This window comes from Urocampus carinirostris, chromosome 14, assembly GCF_059441175.1.
Source record: "Urocampus carinirostris isolate Australia breed hairy pipefish chromosome 14, RoL_Ucar_1.0, whole genome shotgun sequence".
Lineage (NCBI taxonomy): Eukaryota > Metazoa > Chordata > Actinopteri > Syngnathiformes > Syngnathidae > Urocampus > Urocampus carinirostris.
The window spans coordinates 8,643,417-8,665,256 of NC_142362.1; the positions used below are offsets into that span (position 1 = coordinate 8,643,417).

A 21,840-nucleotide genomic window follows, 5' to 3' on the forward strand; every position below is an offset into this window, starting at 1 on the left:
TTTTATGAAGGGGTATCACTACTTCGCTGATTTTCACGTATCGGGGGTTTCTGGTCCCCATGATCCCGCAGTAACTGAGGGATTACCGCATTTCTAAATGAGTGAATGCTAAAATGACTAAGGTGTGAGTGAGCATGATAGCCGGGGGATTAAGCTAGTAAAGTTGTAGGAGGTTGCGGTCCAAATGGACCGTGGCTTCCTGCCTGAGGAAAGAGCGCTGAACATGATGCGTCTGCGGTGAATCGAGGCAGCTTTGATCTGACCTGCACGCCTATGCTGAGACCTGGAGGCGTACAGATCTTGAATGGATGAAAGCTAACAACCAGTAAAGTGTTGCAGGCTGTAGAACACAGGTGTCAAACAGGCGGCCCGCGGGCCGGATCAGGCCCGCTAAGGGATTGAATCCGGCCCGCGAGACAACGCTGAAGGAAGCGCAAGAGAAAAACGAGCTGCAATTAGAAATATGGCCACTTGATTTTGCCAAAGCCCCTCAGAAATACTGTACTTGTATTTCATTCTTTCTTTCTCTCTCTCTCTCCTACTCTCTCTCTCTTCCTCTATTTTTCTCTCACTTTCTATCCCTCTCTCTTTCACTCGCTCCGTCTTTCTTTTTCTTTCTTTGTTCCTCTTTGTCTCTTTCTCCATCTGTGTCTTTTTACCTTCTTTTGCTCTCTCTTCCTTTTTTCTTTTTTCTTTGTATTTTCTCTCTCTTTCTTGTGTCCCCCTCCTCTTTCTCCCCCTCTCTCTTTCTCTCCTTCTTTCTTTCTCTCTCTCTATTTCTGTTTGGATTTCTTTTTCTCTCCCTTATTTTTCCCCCTCCCTCACTCTTTTTATCTCTTTTGTTTCTCACATTCGCTCTCTCTCTTGCTCTCTTTTATCTCTCTTTCTTTCTCTCTTTCTTTGAACCACCCTTTCTCTTTTTCTCTCCCTCTTTCTCTTATTTTTTCTCTCTTTTTTTTCTTTCTCCTCAATCTAATAGTCTTTCTTTCTTTGTTTCTTTCTTTCTCTCCATCGTTCCTTTTCATTCCTTTTTTCTTTCTTTCTTTCTTTCTTTCTTTCTTTGTTTTTTTCTTTTTCTCCATCTTTCCTTTTCATTCTTCCTATTTTCTTTATTTTGTTATTTCATTCTTTCTTTCCCCCCCATCTTTCATTTTCATTCTTCCTTTATTCTTTGTTTCTTTCTTTCCAATCCATCTCTCCATTTCATTCTTCCATCCTCATTAGTCCGGCCCCCGAGAGAATGTTTGTTCTATCGTGTGGCCCCCGAGTTCAAATGACTTTGACACCCCTGCTGTAGAACAACGCGTACAGCTCAGAGATGAAGAAGGGCGTTGTGTGTGAAGGATTTTATACATATGACTATAAAGGATTTTATACATTTGACTACAAAGGATTTTATACGATTGACTCATTATGCAATGAAGAGTTTCACTGAGTAGGCTTTAGTTCAATGACAGGTCAGGCTGTTCGAAATGCAGAATGTTTTGTCTAGTTCTGTTGATAACAGGACTCTGACAGAGAACGGCAGGCGTTGTTTTGAGAAACGCTGGGTGTTGTTTTGAGTACCCCAGACATCGGAATGCTCGTCTACGAGATGGTGAAGCCCAGGTGGCTTCCTTGGCACGCCCATGGGAGGAGCCGACACGCCATCTTGCGGGGAGATGTAGGACAAGAAGATAAACCCAAAGGACTTCAGAAAAAGGCTTCCCACACGGAAGCCACTGTCGCTAATTCTGCCGTTTTCGATGGAGTACAATTTTTTGTTGGCTTCGTGTTCATGTTTTCCCTCATGAAAAGAGGATTTAATGGAGTCAGACAACTAATTCGAACAAGTTGGTAAATGGTACATTTTGATGATATTTCCCAACATGTGGAAGTGCATTAACATCTCGGTTGGCTGTTTGAGATCCGTTTGTCAGGTCTGACTTAAGGTCCAAGGCCCTTGACTGGAAAAACTGCATAATGTTAACGTCTATGACGGTGTTTCTAAGTTGAAAGACAAAACAATTGACTTAGAAAGGGCTTTGGTGGAGGTCTTTTTTGTCTACCACATCAAAAAGCTCTTTAGAAATCCATATTGGCTGCATTGGATAAAAATACTTCAAAACAGTAACAAAATTGTTACAGAGGAGTTACAGAATACCCAACCCTTGATCTGAGATCAGCCAACCTACTTGATCAGTTTAACCAACTAGCAACGAGAGGTTGTACAAGTGAAACTAGGGGCTAGGCTAATGGGAGTTCCAAGCCCCATGATTTGGAAATATTTCAAAACGGAAACATACGTGACAGTGTTTCTGAGAATTAAGACGGAGCAGTCGTCAAATACGAGGGTAGGGTTGAATCTTTCCTTGTCTGACACAACTTAGATCAACTGAATTGAATGAAAACATATAAAAAAACAGTAAAACTATCGCTATGGAGGAGTTCCAGAGTTCCCAACCATTGGTCTGAGAAAAGCCCATGGACTTGATCAGTTTTACGGACTAAAAACTTGGGGTTGAGCAGTTGGTGTACAGGGAAAACAGCTGCTAATGGTTTGATATGAGGTCTAAGACCCTTGCATTGGAAAGTGTCCATCATGGAAACGTCAGTGACAGTGTTTCTGAGTAGACCAAGCTGCTGTCTAAGATTGGGTTAGGATGTCTGACACAACTTGGATCGACTGAATTGAATGAAAACATAGCAAAAACTAGTAAAACTATCGCTATGGAGGAGTTCCAGAGTTCCCAACCATTGGTCTGAGATAAGCCAATTGACTTGATCTTGATCCGTTTTACGGACTAAAAACTTGGGGTTGAGCAGTTGGTGTACAGGGAAAACAGCTGCTAATGGTTTGATATGAGGTCTAAGACCCTTGCATTGGAAAGAGTCCATCATGGAAACGTCAGTGAAGGTGGTTCTGAGTAGACCTAGCTGCTGTCTAAGATTGGGCTAGGATGTCTGACACAACTTGGATCGACTGAATTGAATGAAAACATAGCAAAAACTAGTAAAACTATGGGTATGGAGGAGTTCAAGTGTTCCCAACCATTGGTCTGAGATAAGCCCATGGACTTGATCAGTTTTACGGACTAAAAACATGGGGTTGAGCAGTTGGTGTACAGGGAAAACAGCTGCTAATGGTTTGATATGAGGTCTAAGACCCTTGCATTGGAAAGAGTCCATCATGGAAACGTCAGTGAAGGTGGTTCTGAGTAGACCAAGCTTCTGTCTAAGATTGGGTTAGGATGTCTGACACAACTTGGATCAACTGAATTGAATGAAAACATATCAAAAACTAGTAAAACTATGGCTATGGAGGAGTTCCAGAGTTCCCAACCATTAGTCTGAGAAAATCCCATGGACTTGATCAGTTTTACGGACTAAAAACTTGGGGTTGAGCAGTTGGTGTACAGGGAAAACACTTGCAGATGGCTTGATATGAGGTCTAAGACCCTCGCATTGGAAAGAGTCCATCATGGAAACGCCAGTGACGGTGTTTCTGAGTAGACCTAGCTGCTGTCTAAGATTGGGCTAGGATGTCTGACACAACTTGGATCAACTGAATTGAATGAAAACATATCAAAAACTAGTAAAACTATGGCTATGGAGGAGTTCCAGAGTTCCCAACCATTAGTCTGAGAAAAGCCCATGGACTTGATCAGTTTTACGGACTAAAAACTTAGGGTTGAGCAGTTGGTGTACAGGGAAAACAGCTGCTAATGGTTTGATATGCGGTCTAAGACCCTTGCATTGGAAAGAGTCCATCATGGAAACATCAGTGAAGGTGGTTCTGAGTAGACCAAGCTTCTGTCTAAGATTGGGCTAGGATGTCTTACAAAACTTGGATCAACTGAATTAAATGAAAACATATCAAAAACTAGTAAAACTATGGCTATGGAGGAGTTCCAGAGTTCCCAACCATTGGTCTGAGAAAAGCCCATGGACTTGATCAGTTTTACGGACTAAAAACTTGGGGTTGAGCAGTTGGTGTACAGGGAAAACAGCTGCAAATGGTTTGATATGAGGTCTAAGACCCTTGCATTGGAAAGAGTCCATCATGGAAACGTCAGTGACAGTGTTTCTGAGTACAAAGACCAAGCTTCCGTCTAAGATTGGGCTAGGATGGAGGTCTTCCTCATCCAACACAAGTTCTTCATGATATAACTAACATTAGGGAACTCTTAAAAAATCGGATCATCTGCATTGTATGAAAATGTTTCAGAAACAAGCAGGACTATGTCTATGGAGGACTAGAGTTCCTAACACTTGGTCTGAGACAAGCCCAATTTACGACTAATAGCTAGAGGTTGACTAGTTGGTGTACATGAAAAAACAGCTTTTCAAATCGTCTGTTCTGAACAAAGTGTGTTGTTTTTGGTCTGTTTTTTGAAAAAAAAGTATGATTCGTTACAATTGTGGTGTTGCAACTCAGACTGTGAGCCCGAGGGCACAATTTTTCAAGACTTAAAACTTGACTCAGACTTATACATTAAAGACTTAAGACTTGACTCAGAATTTCCCTTCGGGACTTGTGAACATCACAAGTCTCTATGCTACACCATACTCTCGTTTTCTCTCTATACTCGAAATGTCGATGTGAGAGTCTGAGTCGGCTCGTGGATTTTCCGACGCTCTCCTTCACTACCTTTCTTTTTGCAACATACAATGTCGAGGACGAATGCAAAAACACATACCAGATTTTTGGGAGTATATATTTTTGGACCGGGTTGTGACTTATACTCTGATGTGACGTATATGTGAAATTATTAACACCTATTATATCGTTGAGGGCGCTCTAGACCTGTTGAGATCATTTTATTGCAAATACAATCAACGGATACACCATTTTTACTCAATTCAGTGTCTTGTAAAAGTAATGCTCCCCTCCAACAGATTTGCTGCCAAAATCGCTGTGCATTTGGCTCCATGCCGCTTCCCATCAACTCTAATGATCTTCCCAGTCCCTGCTGAAGGAAATCAACCCCGGGGCATGATGCTGCCACCACCATGTTTGACGGTTGTGATGGTGTTTCAATCAATCAAGCAATGAAAACAGTATTTTTTTTGCAGGACGATATGCAGTGTTAGTCTTATGCCAAACATAACGCTTTGATTTCAGTGAAATAAGAAAATACATGTTGTCATGGTTGTCATGGCGCCTAATTTTTGGCACAAATGATTTTTTTGAACCTGGATAATGAATCCCCTGGTCAGGGGCAGATTTTTTTGCCTGCATGAACCAGTCGAGATGTTAAACGAGACTCTTTATGGAAGTATGGACGGATATGTTCCTCTTATACCTTCACAACACCATTGCACGCTTAGATAATTGTTTTGGTATCTCGCTAACATACCTGCACTTACAAACTGTCGTATTTTCCCTTCATCTCATATCATTAGCTGCACCGCTTATCCTCATTAGGGTCGCGGCGGTGCTGGAGCCCATCCCAGCAATCATCGGGCAGTGGGCAGGGGACACCCTGAACTGGTTGCCAGCCAATCGCAGGGCACACAGGGACAGACAACTCGCTAGCTCATTCACACAATTTGGACCGGCCAATCCACCTGAAATGCATGTCTTTGGAATGTGGGAGATAACCGGAGTGCCCGGAGGAAACCCACGCAAGCACGGGGAGAACATACAAACTCCGCACAGGAAGTCCGGTAGCTGAATTTGAACCCACACAGGAGGTTCCCTAGACCTTAGAACTGTGCCGCACACGCGCTAACCACTGCGCCGCCGTGCTGCCCGTATTTTCCTTCACAAAATACAAAATAATCTTACACCATATATTTTTTTTTCAAACCTGTTTATTTTTGCAGTTTAACATGTTATATTGTACATGTGTTTTCTTATATCATATATATTGTTAATTAACATTTTGTTGTGGGATACTGAGTTGCTCGACATGATTGAGGTTTATCATAAAAAAATAAATAAATAAAGTCGCTGTAGAAGGAAAAAATACATACAAATATAATGAAGTAGAATAATACATTTTCTTATTAATACTATGAATTCATTTTCTGCATTAAATTATTGGTGGTAATATACTTAACCACAAACCTGTCTTTTTCCATTTTCTCCTTTTATAATTCATTTTTTTCTTAACTTCTTTATACAACATAAGCATTCATTATATAATGCATCAAAGCAAGTGAGCCGTTTGAGAGCCGGCTCTCTTGAATGAGTTGAGCCGAAAAAGCCGGTTCTCTAAAAAGAGACGGACTTCCATTCACTACACAACTACCACATGAAATCCGATGTGTTTTAAGACCACATGTATTTTAAATTTACTCAATAAACCCCGCGTGTTGTATTCAGAAAGACTTACGGCGCTTTCGCTTTGTTCACGTGTAATCGGAATGATGCATGATGGGAAATCCCCAGACAACAGACGCATGCGCACAGCAGCATCAAACCGCTCGCTCCGTTTGCAACGAAAAAAACGATACCAAGATAGAGGCTACCGCGGCGAACTCGTTTGAGTTGATTGATTTGCCGTTTCGTGATAGTCGATGTATACCGGATAGTACCCATAATTGAAAAATTTGCGTTTTTCCGTACAGATTTTCTTGTACGTCGTACACGACTTAAAATTCTAAATTAAATTATTTTTGGTAATATAATGATTAAAGGGATAACCACAAACCAGTCTTTTTTCATTTTCTCATTTTATACTTCCTTTTTTTCATAAATTCTTTATGCAACATCATAATTCGTAATATAATGCATCAAAGCAAGTGAGCCGTTTGATAGCCGGCTCTCTTGAATAAGGTGAGCCGAAAAAGCCGGTTCTCTAAAAAGAGACGGACTTCCTTTCACTACATCAAACCGCTCGCCTCGTTTGCGTCGAAAAAAAACATATTCATGTAGTTTAACATGTTTTATTGTACAAGGTTTCGTTATATCATATATATTGTTAATTAACATTTTGTTGTGAGATACTGAGTTGCTCGACATGAATTGGACCGAAGAAGCCGGTTCTCTAAAAAGAGACGGATTTCCTTTCATTACATCAAACCACTCGCTTCGTTTGCGACGAAAAAAACGATACCGAGATAGAGGCTTCCGCGGCGAACTCGTTTGACTTGATTGATTTGCCGTTTCGTCATAGTCGTGTATACCGGATGGTACCCATAATTGACAAATTGGTGTTTTTCCGTACAGATTTTCTCGTACGTCGTACACGTCTTAAAATACATAATAAACGTACTATGCACGGCGAAATGGTACAGGTTGACAGGTATACGCTAAATTGTTTCCAGAGCTTTATTGTCTCGCCGGGAACACTAGGTCACCCTCGATGTTTTATCCCCCTCACAAACGCGCTCCCCGAAGACTGCCGTTTTTTACACCGGCTTATCCGGCGAGGACAGAGTGACACGCTCCACAGCAACACCATCAACGTCGGTACAAGATTTGTCAGGTTTTCTTCATCCCCTACATGAACAACTGACGCCACGTTGCCATAAAAGACTTTGGAATCAATGACAACTCCTTAGCCTAGTGCTTACATCGTCAGCTCTTTGCGTCTTCTGTACCAGGTGAACAACGGTGAAACCGTCGCGCCGTCATTTATCTATTTCCGCAACACGCCGGGGTGTGCTGCTTCTCAGTGCGGATTAAGTTTCAGAAGAAACTGCTTCGCCAATGAGTAAGAAGCTCCCAGGAGAGTCTACTGTAGTTGAAAATAAGCTTTGATATGCTTTGAACACGCTAAAACTTCGCTATCACCGCTCGCTCTTTATTCTTCTGTGCGGCCACGCCGTCTTTGTACGTCCCAGAGCGGATCGCAGCCGTGATGACGGTGGGTTTTGTCTTACCCTCTTTCCTGTGATGGAGAGTCGAGTCATCAGGTACTTGAACACAGTACGTCTTCCTGGTCTGTAGGCCCCCTCCACAGAGACTACTGATGTTAACCAGACGCCGGTCCAGCTTACTCAGTAATGGGGAAACCGTGCATTCGTCCCATTTGGTGGTCCTCCACTCGTATCTGAAACAAACAGTCCAAAGAAAGTCTTGAGTGGGTCTGAAGTTCAGGTCTTCTTAGAGATGCAGTGCCGTATTTTTCTGACTACCGTAAATTCCGGACTATAAGCCGCTACTTTTTTCCCAAACTTTCAACCCTGCAGCTTATTCAGTGATGCGGCCAATTTATGTATGCCAGCGGCGCTCGAGTACAGAAGGTAAGATTTAGACCGGTGGAATATATGCGCCGAGGAAGACTGCAACTTCTTGTCTTGTGCACGAACTAAATTAGCGTCAACATACTCTCATCATGCAAAATGCAAAAAGAAAGGCACATGACGCAGCTTTCAAGCTAAAAGCAATCGAGCAGTCCGATAAAGAAGGAGCGAGCGTGCTGCTAGCGTGTTTTGGAATAAGGGAGTGTAGGACGACGAAGTTTCTTTCCGACACTGAGGAAGACGACTTTGATGGCTTCAGTTCTAAGGAGGAAGATGAGGACGGTTTATCATGATTTTTACAAGTACGGTATGTTTTTTTACCAGACCCGTTGATTGTGTTGCGAGCGTGTTGCTAGCGTGTTGGGATGAAAAGTTATATTATTATATTATTATTATTAAAGCTTTGAAAACTATCTCGGTGTACTGTCTTTCTTTGTAAATATGTGTAACCATGTATAATATGTATTTGCAACTGTATATTTTTGTAATATATGTATTTGTATGTATGTTAGACACTTATTCTGATATGTTTTGCACAGGTGAATGAAAAAGGAGGGGCGTAGCAAACACGGGGTGACGGGTTCAGTGGGGACTGCTAAAGGTGAGGGACAGACAAAAAAAAGCTGAAGAAGAGGATAAAAAGTTGGTTAAAGAAAAACGAGTTGCGTGAGTAAATGTGTTGATCTGATATATTTTTCCCACCCTTACCTTTGGAAGTATACACTTTTTTCCTTGGATTACTTTCAATTCTGCAGGTCTGCATCAAACCGTAAGTACGGTATCATTTTCTGTTCATTTTGCGGGCTGTGTTTTTTGGACTGTGGACTTTAATGAAGGACATTTAGTTTCAATCGCGGGACTTAAAGTCGGGTTTGGGTTAATATTGTGTTTGTGTTACATTTTTTTAATGTGGGCGCATGCGTCTTATATACAGGTGCGGCTTGTGTATGGACAAAATCGGTTTCCCTCTTAAAAGGTTGTGGGTGCGGCTTATAATCAGGTGCGCTCTATAGTCCGGAATTTACGGTACTTTCCAAGTTTCACACTGTTATTGTAAATCATGATGTTATTTTCACACTAAACTGCAAGAGGGCGCTCTCTGCTTTCATTTAACCCTTGGATGATATGAGTATGATATCATATCTAGGGGATGGACGTATTATTTATTGAAAACTCATGAGAACCTTATTGATTCATTTCAACAAAGCCACCAGCATGGTGCTTACTCAAAGCTCTTATTTACGCCGTCTGGCATTGTTATTTACCTCCTCTGTTTGTCTTAATATCAAGCCCTGTTTTGTGATCTGTGAGGCACAATGTTACACTTGGTTTGCTCAACTCGTGTACACATACGGCCTCTTGGCTGTTTTTAGAGCTAGAATTATAGTAAATCTGCAATTGATTTTGTTTACATTCTATTATTCTATTTATTTCACCTGAAACTGACAACATCTATCCATTTAAGTAGTATACAAGCATTGCTTATCCTGACTCCTGCAGGGATTATAATCTTCCATCCTGCCAAGTCAAGTCAAGTCATTTTTATTTGTATAGCCCTAAATCACGAAGAGTCTCAAAGGGCTTCACAGATGAAGACCGGCACTCTTAGAACGTAGGCTTCGGACCGGGACATAGGGGGAAATTAGATGTGATCATGTATGATTTTGTATAATACTAAGAGAACCTTGAAATCACATCTAAGGCTAACTGGGAGCCAATGCAGGTTAGCCAAAATCGGTGTGATGTGATCGGACTTTTTTGTCCTAGTTAAAAGCCTCGCTGCGGCATTTTGTACTAGCTGAAGAGACTTGAGTCTAGACTTCGGGAGACCAAAGAGTAGTGCATTACAGTAATCGAGACGGGAGGTAACAAAGGCATGAATTATAATTTCCGCATCCGATTGAGACAGTATAGAACGAATTTTAGCAATGTTACGAAGATGGAAGAAAGCGGTTCTAGTAAATTTCTTTACATGCGTTTCAAAGGATAGATCAGGGTCAAATATGACACCTACATTTTTAACTGAGTCACTCTGTGTGATGTGACATTTGTCAATGTTCACAGCAGTTTTTGAGAATAAGTCACGGCATTTAGATGGACCAATGACTAACGTTTCGGTCTTTTCAGAGCTAAGACGCAAGAAATTGAGTGACATCCACTCTTTTATCTCAATGAGGCAAGCCTCCAAATTTCCACAGTTTAGTGTGGCAGATTCCTCCAACGGAAGATATAGTTGAGTGTTGTCTGCGTAGCAGTGGAAAATGATATTGTACTAGCGAATGATATCACCTAATGGAAGCATGTAAATGCTGAAAAGAAGGGGGCCAAACACTGAACCCTGCGGAACACCGCAGGTAACATTAAAGGGCTCAGATGTCATTTTGCCATATTTAACACAGTGCGTCCTATCTGAGAGCTAGGATCTGAACCATGAGAGGACGGTTCCTGACAGACCAATCCATTTTTCCAACAGTTCTAGTAGAAAATTGTTTTGCACTGTGTCAAAAGCAGCACTAAGATCCAGCAGCAGCAAAAGTGATGAAGCGCCAGAATCCATTGCCAGTAGGAGAAACAATTGATTTTAAAATGGAGGGTTCTGCAGAGCTTGATGATGAGCTGATTATATGAACTGAGTGTTTAGGAGGATAGAGACAAATTTTAAACCTTCAGGATTACAACTTGAGAGTACCAGGATTGGGGAAACGGTGTGAATCATTGATCTTTCTTACAGCTCATAGTTTGCTATGTCAACAGCCAATATATTTTTTTTATAGGCCAATGGTTGATCCCAATAAAGGTGCACTAAAAAGAGCTGCCTAGGTGTCAGAGTGGAGAATTCAAGCAACTGTGACATTGTATCATGATTTGCGTAGTTTTTGCAGATTTTAACAGGGCTTTTGGAATGTGATATGGGCATTTATTTAGATAATAAGCAAATCCAGGTTTAATTTCTTTAAAAGGGTTGGTGCACTACCCATATATTTTCATACCTGTCAACCTCCACGGCTCCATGCTCTTACAAACTGTCCTATTTTCCCTTATAAAATACAAAATAATCTTACACCATATTTTTTTTCAAACTTGTTTATTCATGTAGTTTAACATGTTATATTGTACATGTGTTTCGTTATATCATATATATTGTTTATTAATATTTTGTTGTGAGATACTGAGTTGCTCGACATGAATGAGGTTTATTATGAAAACAGTTCAAAAATGAAGTAGTTTGGACATTCACTGTAGAAGGAAAAAATACGTGCAAATTTAAGTAAATTAATACATTTTCTTATTCAAATTATTAATTCATTTTCTGCATTCAATTACTGTTGGTAATATACTGATTAAAGGGATAACCACAAACCTGTCTTTTTTCATTTTCTCCTTTTATACTTCCCTTTTTCATATATATATATATATATATATATATATATATATATATATACCACAGCCATATCCCCCTAGTGGGATTTGGCTAGAGTCATTTCTGACTCTTTTTGGGAGATTGATTCAGAGGAGGGGATTCCCAGCCCCCCTCGCTCAACCCAACTGAGGTGATTGGAGTCGTTAGGTGACCAAACCCCCCAATTCCAACCCCTAATGCTGAACGCCAAGCAGGAAGGCAACGGGTACCAATGTTTAAGTCTTAGGTATGACTCGGCCGAGGCCTGAACCACAACCTCCCAGTCTCGGGGCGAGCGCCGTACCCCCCAGGCCACCGAGCTGGTAACTTCTTTATACAACATGATAATTCGTAATATGATGCATCAAAGCAAGTGAGCCGTTTGAGAGCCGGCTCTCTTTAATGAGTTGAGCTGAACAAGCCGGCTCTTTAAAAAGAGACGGACTTCCTTTCACTACATAACTACCGCATGAAATCCGATGCTTTTTAAGACCACATGTATTTTAAATTTACCCCAATAAACCCCGCCTGTTGTTTTCAGATCAGAAGGACTTAAGGCGCTTTCGCTTTGTTCACGTGTGATCGGAATGATGCATGATGGGAAATCCCCAGGCGGCAGACGCATGCGCACAGTAGCATCAAACCGCTCGCTTCGTTTGCAACGGAAAAAAACGGTACAGAGATAGAGGCTACCGCGGCGAACTCGTTTGACTTGATTGATTTGCCGTTTCGTGATAGTCGGTGTACCCATATTTGACAAATTTGCGTTCTTCCGTAGAGATTTTCTCGTACGTCGTACACGTCTTAAAATGCAAAATAAACGTACTTTGTAGGGCAAAAACATACAGGTATGTATTTTAAACATGTTGAGAAAAACTAAGAGAGGGGGAAATGCAAATCAGTGAGGGAAGGTTGCAGAATGTAGAAACAAACATCGGGTATTTGTCATGAAGAGCGCACTGAAGCAAAAAGCAATAACATTGGAGGAGTCCTCCAGAGCAACGGCCTTAAGTAATATATCAGATGCTTATTTTTTTCTAATGAGTTTTTCCTTAATCGTTTGAATCCCCCACTCTGATTTAGCAAATAAAACAAGATATTCTGGCAGGGAAACAAAGCAGACTACATTATTTACTGAATGTAATTACCTTCCACCAAACGTTAACGTGCGACAGAAAAAAATAAAAACAGAGGCAGGCCCGAAGGACTGCAGACCTTTTAACTGCTGCTGGAGTTGATATTAAATTAAATTAAAGTCAATACTTAAGGTAGAGGGACGAATTAAGCGAATAGCGGCATCATGAATATTTGCAGCCTTCGGGTATACTCTGGTAATCATTCTGCTTGGAAAGCATGGGATATCTGAGTGAATTTTGATTGAGCTCGGAATAAGGTGCATAGATTAAAACATGCCACGAGTTTTTGGTTTTGGTGATAGCGAGCTTGCATTTATAAATGAGGGAGGGCGGACCTACCCAAATATCGATAGTATTGATGAAGTACTTGGATCAGATGGATACTATTGTTTTTGGTTCGAAACTATCAAACCATGACTTTCACATTTAATCTAATTGTGTTTAAATTGGATTTTCTCTACTGACTATTTTGAAAATATTATGCAATATAAGGTATTTTACTTGTGTTGTTGGCGTGGTTTTGTTGTGGAAAATAGACTTGCATTTGTAGAATAGATCTGCATACATTTAGAAAGGAATGTAGAAAGACTTGCTTACAGTTGTGAGAGAATGTTGACATCATTTCGGGAAAGTCCTTGGCAGCCTTAAACGGGCATGGGACCTGCAAGGTCTCTCTGAGCAAACTGAGGCGAACAACATGTCCTAATAAGGGTACGACAGCACCTTCCTTGTTGTTACGTGAGATCTCGGCCGCCTCTTGGGTTGTACTCAAATTGAAGCTATAAAAGCGTTGTTATGTCTGGAGTTCTCTGAGTTCTTTGGGATGACGCAATACAGAACTCCCCCTCATGGCAAGCCTCCGTGCATTTGTTGAATCACGTAAGAGAAGACTTAAACGGTTATCGAACCTGCCTTTTCTCCAACAGTTTTTCGTTACATTGCCTGTGCAGCTCTTGTGATTAAGGGCTAAAAAATACTTGAATTGACTTGAATACTGCTTTTTTTTTTTTAGTTCTCTTGGCTTCTGTTTTTGTTGCATTGGAAGTAGTTTTGTACTCTTAAAGGCTTTCAAATTGTATTTTTTTTCACTATTTGCACTACTACTTCAATTTTTAAAGTATTGTGTAATGAAAGGTAACGTTTTTATGCTGACTTTGTTATATTTGTATGTATGTTACATTGCTGCATTTCTATTGGTTAGGGGTAGGCAACACAAAATGCTCAAAGAGTTATATTGGATCCAAAGAATTTGAAAAATAAAATAGTCCAGAGCCACAATTAATTAAAAGCCTTTTTATAGGCCTTATAATAAATGCAACACATCCTTTATGTACTATATTTACATTAGCTATGTTAATCTCCTATGAAAATGTCTGAGTTTGATGCAGTGAATTCTCTGGATAGTGATGCACCAAGTGACTACTCTATTGTAGGATACTGCCTCAAGTTTAATTTCAACTTAAGTCAAGTCATGTTTATTTGTATAGCCCTTAATCACAAAGAGTCTCAAAGGGCTGCACAGAACACAGATTTTTGCAAACTCCAGACCATTATGACACCATCCCCTGATCTAAAACCTACACGAGGGCAAAGAAAAACTCAAAAACCTTAACATGAAGAAAATGGAGAAAGCCTGAGAAGGGACCGCACATGGGGTAATCCCCCTTGCTGGATGATAAGGCTGCAATGGATGTTGTAATAACATTATTACACATATATTGTCTACAGGAAATATAGGTCATTCATAAACTATAGAATAGAAGTGTGTTTTAAGCCTGGATTTAAACATCTCCACTAAGGTTTCAGATTTAATCTTAGTTTAATTATGTCTCTTTTTCTATTACTGTAACATAATGCAATTACATTTAATGTATCCTGATGACTTTACTCTGTTACATGTATTCCGTTACCCCTATTGATCAAAATGGATTCTACGCAAAAAGTACCTCGGGCAGCTCGGGAGCAAATCCCCGATAATGTTGCAAGCTTCTCTTTCTTCAAGGACGGGACATTGCTTGCCACCACTCAGCGGAATCTGGGTCACGACTCGAGACCGCAGACGGTAGCCGGGAGAGAGGTCAGTGGACCGGCAGGTCTTGGAACAAGGACTCCACGGTAACCAATCGGACGTGAGACAGTCTCTTGGCATCACGCATGGCTGGGATGTTGCGGGGGAGTTGTACTTGTTACACAAACTGTAGATTTAAAAGAGAGAAGATTCAGAAATTATTTGAAAGTGTGACACAAGATGCAGACATGACAATAGGTCAGTGGTTAAAAAGCTGAGAAGACTGCCAGTCATAGTAGTTCAACTGTAGTTACCGTAACATTCGGACTATAGAGCGCACCTGATTATAAGCCGCACGCACTACATTTTATGAGTATTATTGGTTTTGTCCTTACACAAGCCGCACCTGTGTGTAAGCCGCATGCGCCCACCTCAGAACATGTAGCAAAGTCAAAAGCTCATCCCAAATTTGACTAGGTGCTGCGATTGTAACTATAAATATAGTATACAAACCAAACACCACAATCAGCAACATGAACGGAAAATGATACCTGTAATTAGAATTTAATGCAGACCTTTAAAGTCCGGGTCCTGTTGAAAGTAATCCAATGGAAAAAAATGTATATTTCCAAAGTTAAGGGTGGGAAAAATATATACTGGTATCCACTATTGTCCGCTGCAACAGCAAAGAGATTTAACTCAGCTTTACCCCACTTCCCATCAGCCCGCGTTTGCTCCGCCCCTTCTTTTTGATTCGCTCGTAGAAAACATATCAGAATAAGTCTCTAAAAGAAATACATTACAAAAATATACAGTTGCAAATACATATTATACATGGTTACCCATATTTACAAAGAAAGACGCTACACCGAGAGTTTTCAAAGCTTTAATAATAATAATCTAACTTTCATCCCAAACCGTGCCTGTGAAAGGTACCAACGCGATATTAATAACAACGCATCATGCGTATCGCTTAATAAAAGCAATATCTAAATGCGAATTTCACGGTTAACTGTCCTCATCTTTCTGCTTATATCTGCCGCCATCAAGGGCGACTTCCTCATTATCGGAAAGAACCTTTGTCAGACTGACAATTCGTACGCAAACTAAGAGGATGCCGTCTACCTCGGCGCACTTATTCCACCGGTGTAAATCTTACCTTTTGTACTCGAGTGCCGCCGGTGGCAGTTAGAAAAATTACATAAACTGGCCGGTTCACTGAATAAGCCGCAGGGCTGAACATTTGGGAAAAAAGTAGCGGTTTATAGTTCGGAATTTACGGTAATCAGTTAGCCTGGATTTCTTTATTCCACTTTCGTGCAATTCCCCCCTGGGAAAATCCGTGGCAACTCACTGCAACACACTTTGGTTACTAATGTAACGTCGTCATGTAGATCGGCAGGCAAGACATTTAAAATACACATTTTTAGAATAAATCAATAACGTGTTGGTATCGTAGTTCTTAAAGTAGGAATTTCACATTAACTGCAATGATCAAATCTATGTATCATGACGTAAGGGCTTCACTTGACCATTTTGATTGGCTCGAAAGGAAATTTGGTTATATTCATCCTTCGAAAATTTTCCATGGACAGTGATACTCCATTTTAACGTAACAACAGGCAACTAATCCCGTCTGCCTGGACGCAGCACCTCAAACACCCGCTTATTCTCACGAACCATTATTCCTCCCCACAGAACATTTCCTCTTGGATCTACACAATTCACATAGGTCTCCCCGTCTGACTTCTAAACAGTGAATATCTCCTAAAGGTGAGAGATTCTCATGCCTGAAGAGAAAGATAAACATTCTACCAATCCAGCAGGTGGTGAATGTAACATTAGTTATTTTTATAGTAATGGATGAATAAAGCTTCATGAAGCATATATTGGGTCCTCAAATGTATTGTTTCTCAACTGGTTACCGAACAGTATCCGCTGGGGTCGGGTAGGGATGCACGAATAACTGGAATCGAATCGATATTGCGATGTGACGATATTGATAGTCCATGTAAGAGTTTAAATTTGATTGTTTTGAGTTTTTTTGAATTCTCACAAAATCTGTTTTTGTTGTTTTGTTGTTTTAAAATTCGGGTACCGCATTCATTTGTTAAGCCATGGTCGTGTGCGACTGTTTTTCCTTTGGCACTTTATGGGCTTCTACGCTTGCCGTACCTTCAGCTCAAATCACCTCGTGCTGAAGATAAGCTGTGTCCAATATCAGTTTGGGTAAGAATGCATATTTTGCTAGATATAGGTGCTGCTTTCACAAACTATTTTTGTATATAAACGGATATAAGTTGTGCTAAATGATGCATAAAAAAATCACTAACTAAAAGTAAAGTAATGCAGCCTGAAATGATGATTACTGTTATGCAACATGTTTCAATGCAACCACGCCACGATGTGCAGCATGGTGAGTGATGTCCCGTTTTTGTATTTTTGTTTCTATTATTGTCTTAGACGTATGCAGTCATGCACAGACGCCCTGACTCCTTTGTATAGTTTTGTTTACTGAATGCAGGCAATAAACCGAGTGACTGTGAACCTTGTGTTGTGCATGATTGAGGGTCGTTACACCTGATCTACACCTTTCGACATCTTTTTGCTCAGGAAAATCACAAGTGTCTTATTATCATGATTGTGTTGTAATGTCTTGAAGTGACAGGTTAATTTATTTGGTTTCCTGCTGTCCACTGCCAACATACTCGTTTCCGTTCAAAAGCTACAGGAGGAGACTTTTGTTAATCTCTTTACCCTGTCTCTCTTCGCCTGTCTCCGTGTTAAATATTATTTTCATGGGATCACTTGAGTGCCTCCTAAACTATGATGCTTGATGCGCTGCGTGGAGGCTAAGTGTAAACAAAATACTGCCAATGAGAATGTCACATTCCCTAGTGTAGGGAAGGTGGGGTTACACTTTATTCTGGAAATGTTGAAAAAAAAATAAAGTTCTATTGGGGCCTATTGGGGGGTGTATTTACTGATAGGTCATACATCCAAGGGTTAAGTACTCCCCAAAAAATAAAATAAAAATAAAATATTAGCACAACATATGAACTTTTCTTTTAAAATCACATACAATTTGAAATACTGGTCTAAAAATTTGCAACTTGTTGTTTTTTCCAAAATCGGGCAGCCCAAACTGCAGGCCTTATAATGGAAGGTCAATTACACTCCTTAACAGTAGATGGTGATAATGCCCTGCTGGTCCCTCATTTTTTTTTTATCGGCGCAATCTATATTCTGTTTGAGAGGGACCATCTCATTTTCTGTGATTTTGTTGGTTTGATTTCCTTTTTCTGCCCATAATAATGGGTCCCAAGAAAGTAAGTGATAGGGGGAAGGAAAGGTGGAAAACAGAGACAACGATCAAGTAGAAGAAGAAAATGCTTGTGAAATATAAAAATGAAGGACGAGTGCCTTCCATTGAAGCATTATTTGAAGGTAAAGTAAAACCAGGGTGTTTCTTTGATCAGATGGGAGCAAAATTGAACTTTCTTGGCTGATTGCAAAGGGTTACGTTTGGCGTAAGAGTAACATTGCACATAGCCCTGAAAACACCATCCCCACTTTCAAACATGGTGGTGGTAGCATCATGCTCTGGGGTTGCTTTTCTTCAGCAGGGACTGGGAAAATCATCAGATTTGTTGGGAAGAGGTATGGAGCCGAACCCGTGACAACTTTGGCAGATAATCGGTCGGAGTCTGCAAAGACCTGAGAATGTGGTGCAGGTTCACCTTCCAACAGGACAACGACCCTAACTATAAAGCAAAATCTATAGAGCATTTGCGAAAAGAGCAGGACAATGCTGTGCACAAATGATCACCATCTAATCTTAAGGAACTTGTGTTGTTTTGTATGAAGAATGGGCAAATATTCCCCTTTCAAGATGTACAAAATACATAGTGACATACCCAAAAAGACTTGTGGCTGTTATTGCAGCAAAGGGAGGTTGTACTAAGTATTAGGTGAAAGGGGCCAATAGTTTTGCAATGCCTTCTTTTCGATGTTTTCGTCTGTCAGCACAATATAGAATGTTGAAAAAAATTGGTTTCTTTTATCGATTGTGTCTCACGGATTGTTAATATCATTAGAAATGTTATATTATATATATTTCTTATCTATAGGTTTGAAGCCTGAATTAGGACATTATGTCTTTGGGGCCAATACATTTTCAAGACACTGTTTGCCACATTTGCTTTATAAAGCTTCAATTTTCCCATGATTACTATCCTCCTAAATGCCCTTGAAAAACTTTTGGGTTGAACTACTCTCAAATAGTTCTCGGAACTGAATTCAAAACATGAAATGACTTTTTTGATCAAACGCTGACTTCATTGATACGAAACAAGCAGATTAGTCATGTAATTACCATCTCTATTGTTCAATTTAGACAGCCAAATTGGCTTGGTTATTAAGATGGGGCCACAATCCTGATTCAATTTGTTCATTAGAAAAGGATTAGGAAACAAAATTAAATCGAGCCCGGTTGGGAAATATGCATTTACCCCAGTTTAACCAGTTTTTGACATGAACAGAACAAAACAAATCCGTGGGAACGTATGCGAACAATTACAGTGGAACCTCGGTTCTCGACCATAATCTGTTCCATTTCTTTGTACGAAAACCGATTTGTACGATCACCGAAACCGTTTTTTCCCATTAAAAGTAATGTAAAATTGTTTTAATCCGTTCCAACACCCTGAATGTTTATCTTGAATATTTAACGTAAAGCTAACCCAGGCTAATCGTACGTTCGCGTTAGCGTAATCTTCCGTACGAAAGATTACGCTAACATGAACGTGTAAAAATAAAAAAAATCAGGTCGTTTACACGTCATTTAGCACCCGGGTCTCCACAACAAGTGGTGAGCGGTTAAAGGATAAAGAAAATAATTATGAATAGGATTTTTTTACCGGTCGGCAGAAGCCATGCTGTATTCCCGAAAGAAGGGATACTTGCACACCTTCTTCATATTTTGCTATTATTTCCTTCTTAAATGCAATAGTTGTACGCACTACTCCTCTTTTTTCACCTGTAGCAACTTTGCTGCTTGCACCAACCTTCTTCCGAGGCATAATTAGGGGTTAAAACACTCCCTTCACCGCTTTTGAAAAACAAAAACAGAAAAGGAGTACGTGTTGCCGTGACAACAGTTCTTCACGAGGGGTGGGGGCAATCTACACCAGTACGCCGCTCAGCATCGCCCCTAGCGTACCGGCGTTCGAACTCCGATTTTTTTGAACGAAAAGCGAAGCGAGAATCTCTCGAAATTTTTGGTCGAGAACCGATTCATTCGAACTGAGAGGCGTTCGAAAACCGAGGTTCCACTGTAAACCCACAGTGACATTTCTGATCGTGTACAACAGCAGTCGGCAACCCGCGGCTCCGGAGCCTCATGCGGCTCTTTCATCCTTATAATGCGGCTCCAATTGGCTTGGGAAAATAAATTACTAAAAAACTATTTTTTGTATTTAATTTAAGTGTGTTTTATTTGTGTTAGTTTTTATACTACCGTATTTTCCGCACTATAGGGCGCACCGGGTAATAGGGCGCACCCCCAAAAAATAGTTTTTGGTCCTATATCTTCCATAGATAAGGCGCACCGGATTATAAGGCGCTACAATGGGAACGTCGACAAAACAGTCAGATAGTTCAGTCCAACTTATTACCCCCTTAACATTCCGAAAGCTTGCAAAGAAGCAAATACGTGTCGTAGACACTTGCGGATGCGGTGTTCGTACGATGTCACTCAAATGCATCGTTCCAAATATCATTCGGAAGGTTAAAATCTTGGGATTCAAGAAATGCCAACCATTCCTTAGTTTATATTTTCTTTTTCGCTCGCAACTTTACTGTGCATATGACAATAAACACTTGGAATTGAGTTTAATTCACTCAACTCATCACAGCAACATGAAGATCGTTCTAAAACAAGATACCGGGAAAATATAAAGCCGCATAGCTCACCTAAGTTCTCACATTCAATAATGATACGCAATCATGGTTTTCTCACAACCGTGAGTGAAGTAAATCCAGGAGAGTAGAATATTTACAAATACAGACTAATGAAACATGTTTCATTATGCCGTACTTTAGCAAGCTTGCTACGCCATTGCTAAACTCGGCCGATTGCAGGGTTTGTTTTGGCCATCTAGCCAATCCGAGGCTCCGGATAACTTCAGCCAATAGCGATCGATTTAACGGATGATTGACACATTGGTTAGCCAATGAAACGCCGGTATATAAATCCCAGCATACACCGCGGACTTGCTACGCCATTGCTAAACTCGGCCGATTGTAGGGTTTGTTTTGGCCATCTAGCCAATCCATGGCTCCGAATAACTTCAGCCAATAGTGATCGATTCAAATGATGATTGACACATTGGTTAGCCAATGAAACGCCGGTATATAAATCCCAGCATACACCGCGGACTACTCCACGTTCGGGGTAAAATCGAGTCGGCGGCTGTTGAGTAAGTTGCGAGACCTTGCGAATTTATTATTGAGCCATATATAAGGCGCACTGTTATAAGGCGCATGGTCAGCTTTTGAAAAAAAATAAGACTTTTAGGTGCGCCTTATAGTGCGGAAAATACGGTATTTTAGTTCTAAATTTGAAGATTATTGTGATCTTGAAATATTAAAATATTAATTAAATTATTTGATATTATTTTTTCGTCGCTCAAAATAGACGTCACACTGCGGAAGCTGGTATACCCGCTGAAACGCCGTCTATTTTGAGCGACTATCAACCCCGGCAAATCCAATGGAGAAATGTAAGAAAAGAAGTCCCATTGACCAGGTAAAATAAATATTTATGCAGATATTTTGCAAATATTTAATTTTCATTGTTTAGTGACACAGTGCTTTTTCCCCCAATTTATTTTATATATTCAGGTCAAGGCTCCGCTGCATACTTTGAAAGCCCAAGGCGATATAAGGATAACGGCTCACGGATTTTTCCTTTTTGCTTTGCTGCATGCACAATTTAAATTTAGCTTTTTAATTTATTCGAAAGAGACATTCAGACATTATTATTTTTTCAAGAATTCAAAATGTGTTCATGACATCGGTAAAATTTAATTTTCTCCGTAGCACTTCATAAGACATAACCA

The 21,840-nt window shown here is 40.3% G+C and overlaps 1 protein-coding gene across 1 annotated transcript in view; it reads right to left on the reverse strand.

The window, feature by feature from the left end:
• thsd7ba (thrombospondin, type I, domain containing 7Ba) overlaps nt 1–21,840 on the reverse strand; it is a 484,701-nt gene that overhangs the window by 247,729 nt on the left and 215,132 nt on the right. Inside the window, exons 5-6 of the mRNA XM_088352325.1 lie at nt 14,658–14,906; nt 7,813–7,982 (exon numbers count right to left, since the gene is read on the reverse strand). Coding sequence (XP_088208451.1) covers nt 7,813–7,982; nt 14,658–14,906 — 419 coding nt within the window. The remainder of the gene's footprint in view (nt 1–7,812; nt 7,983–14,657; nt 14,907–21,840) is intronic.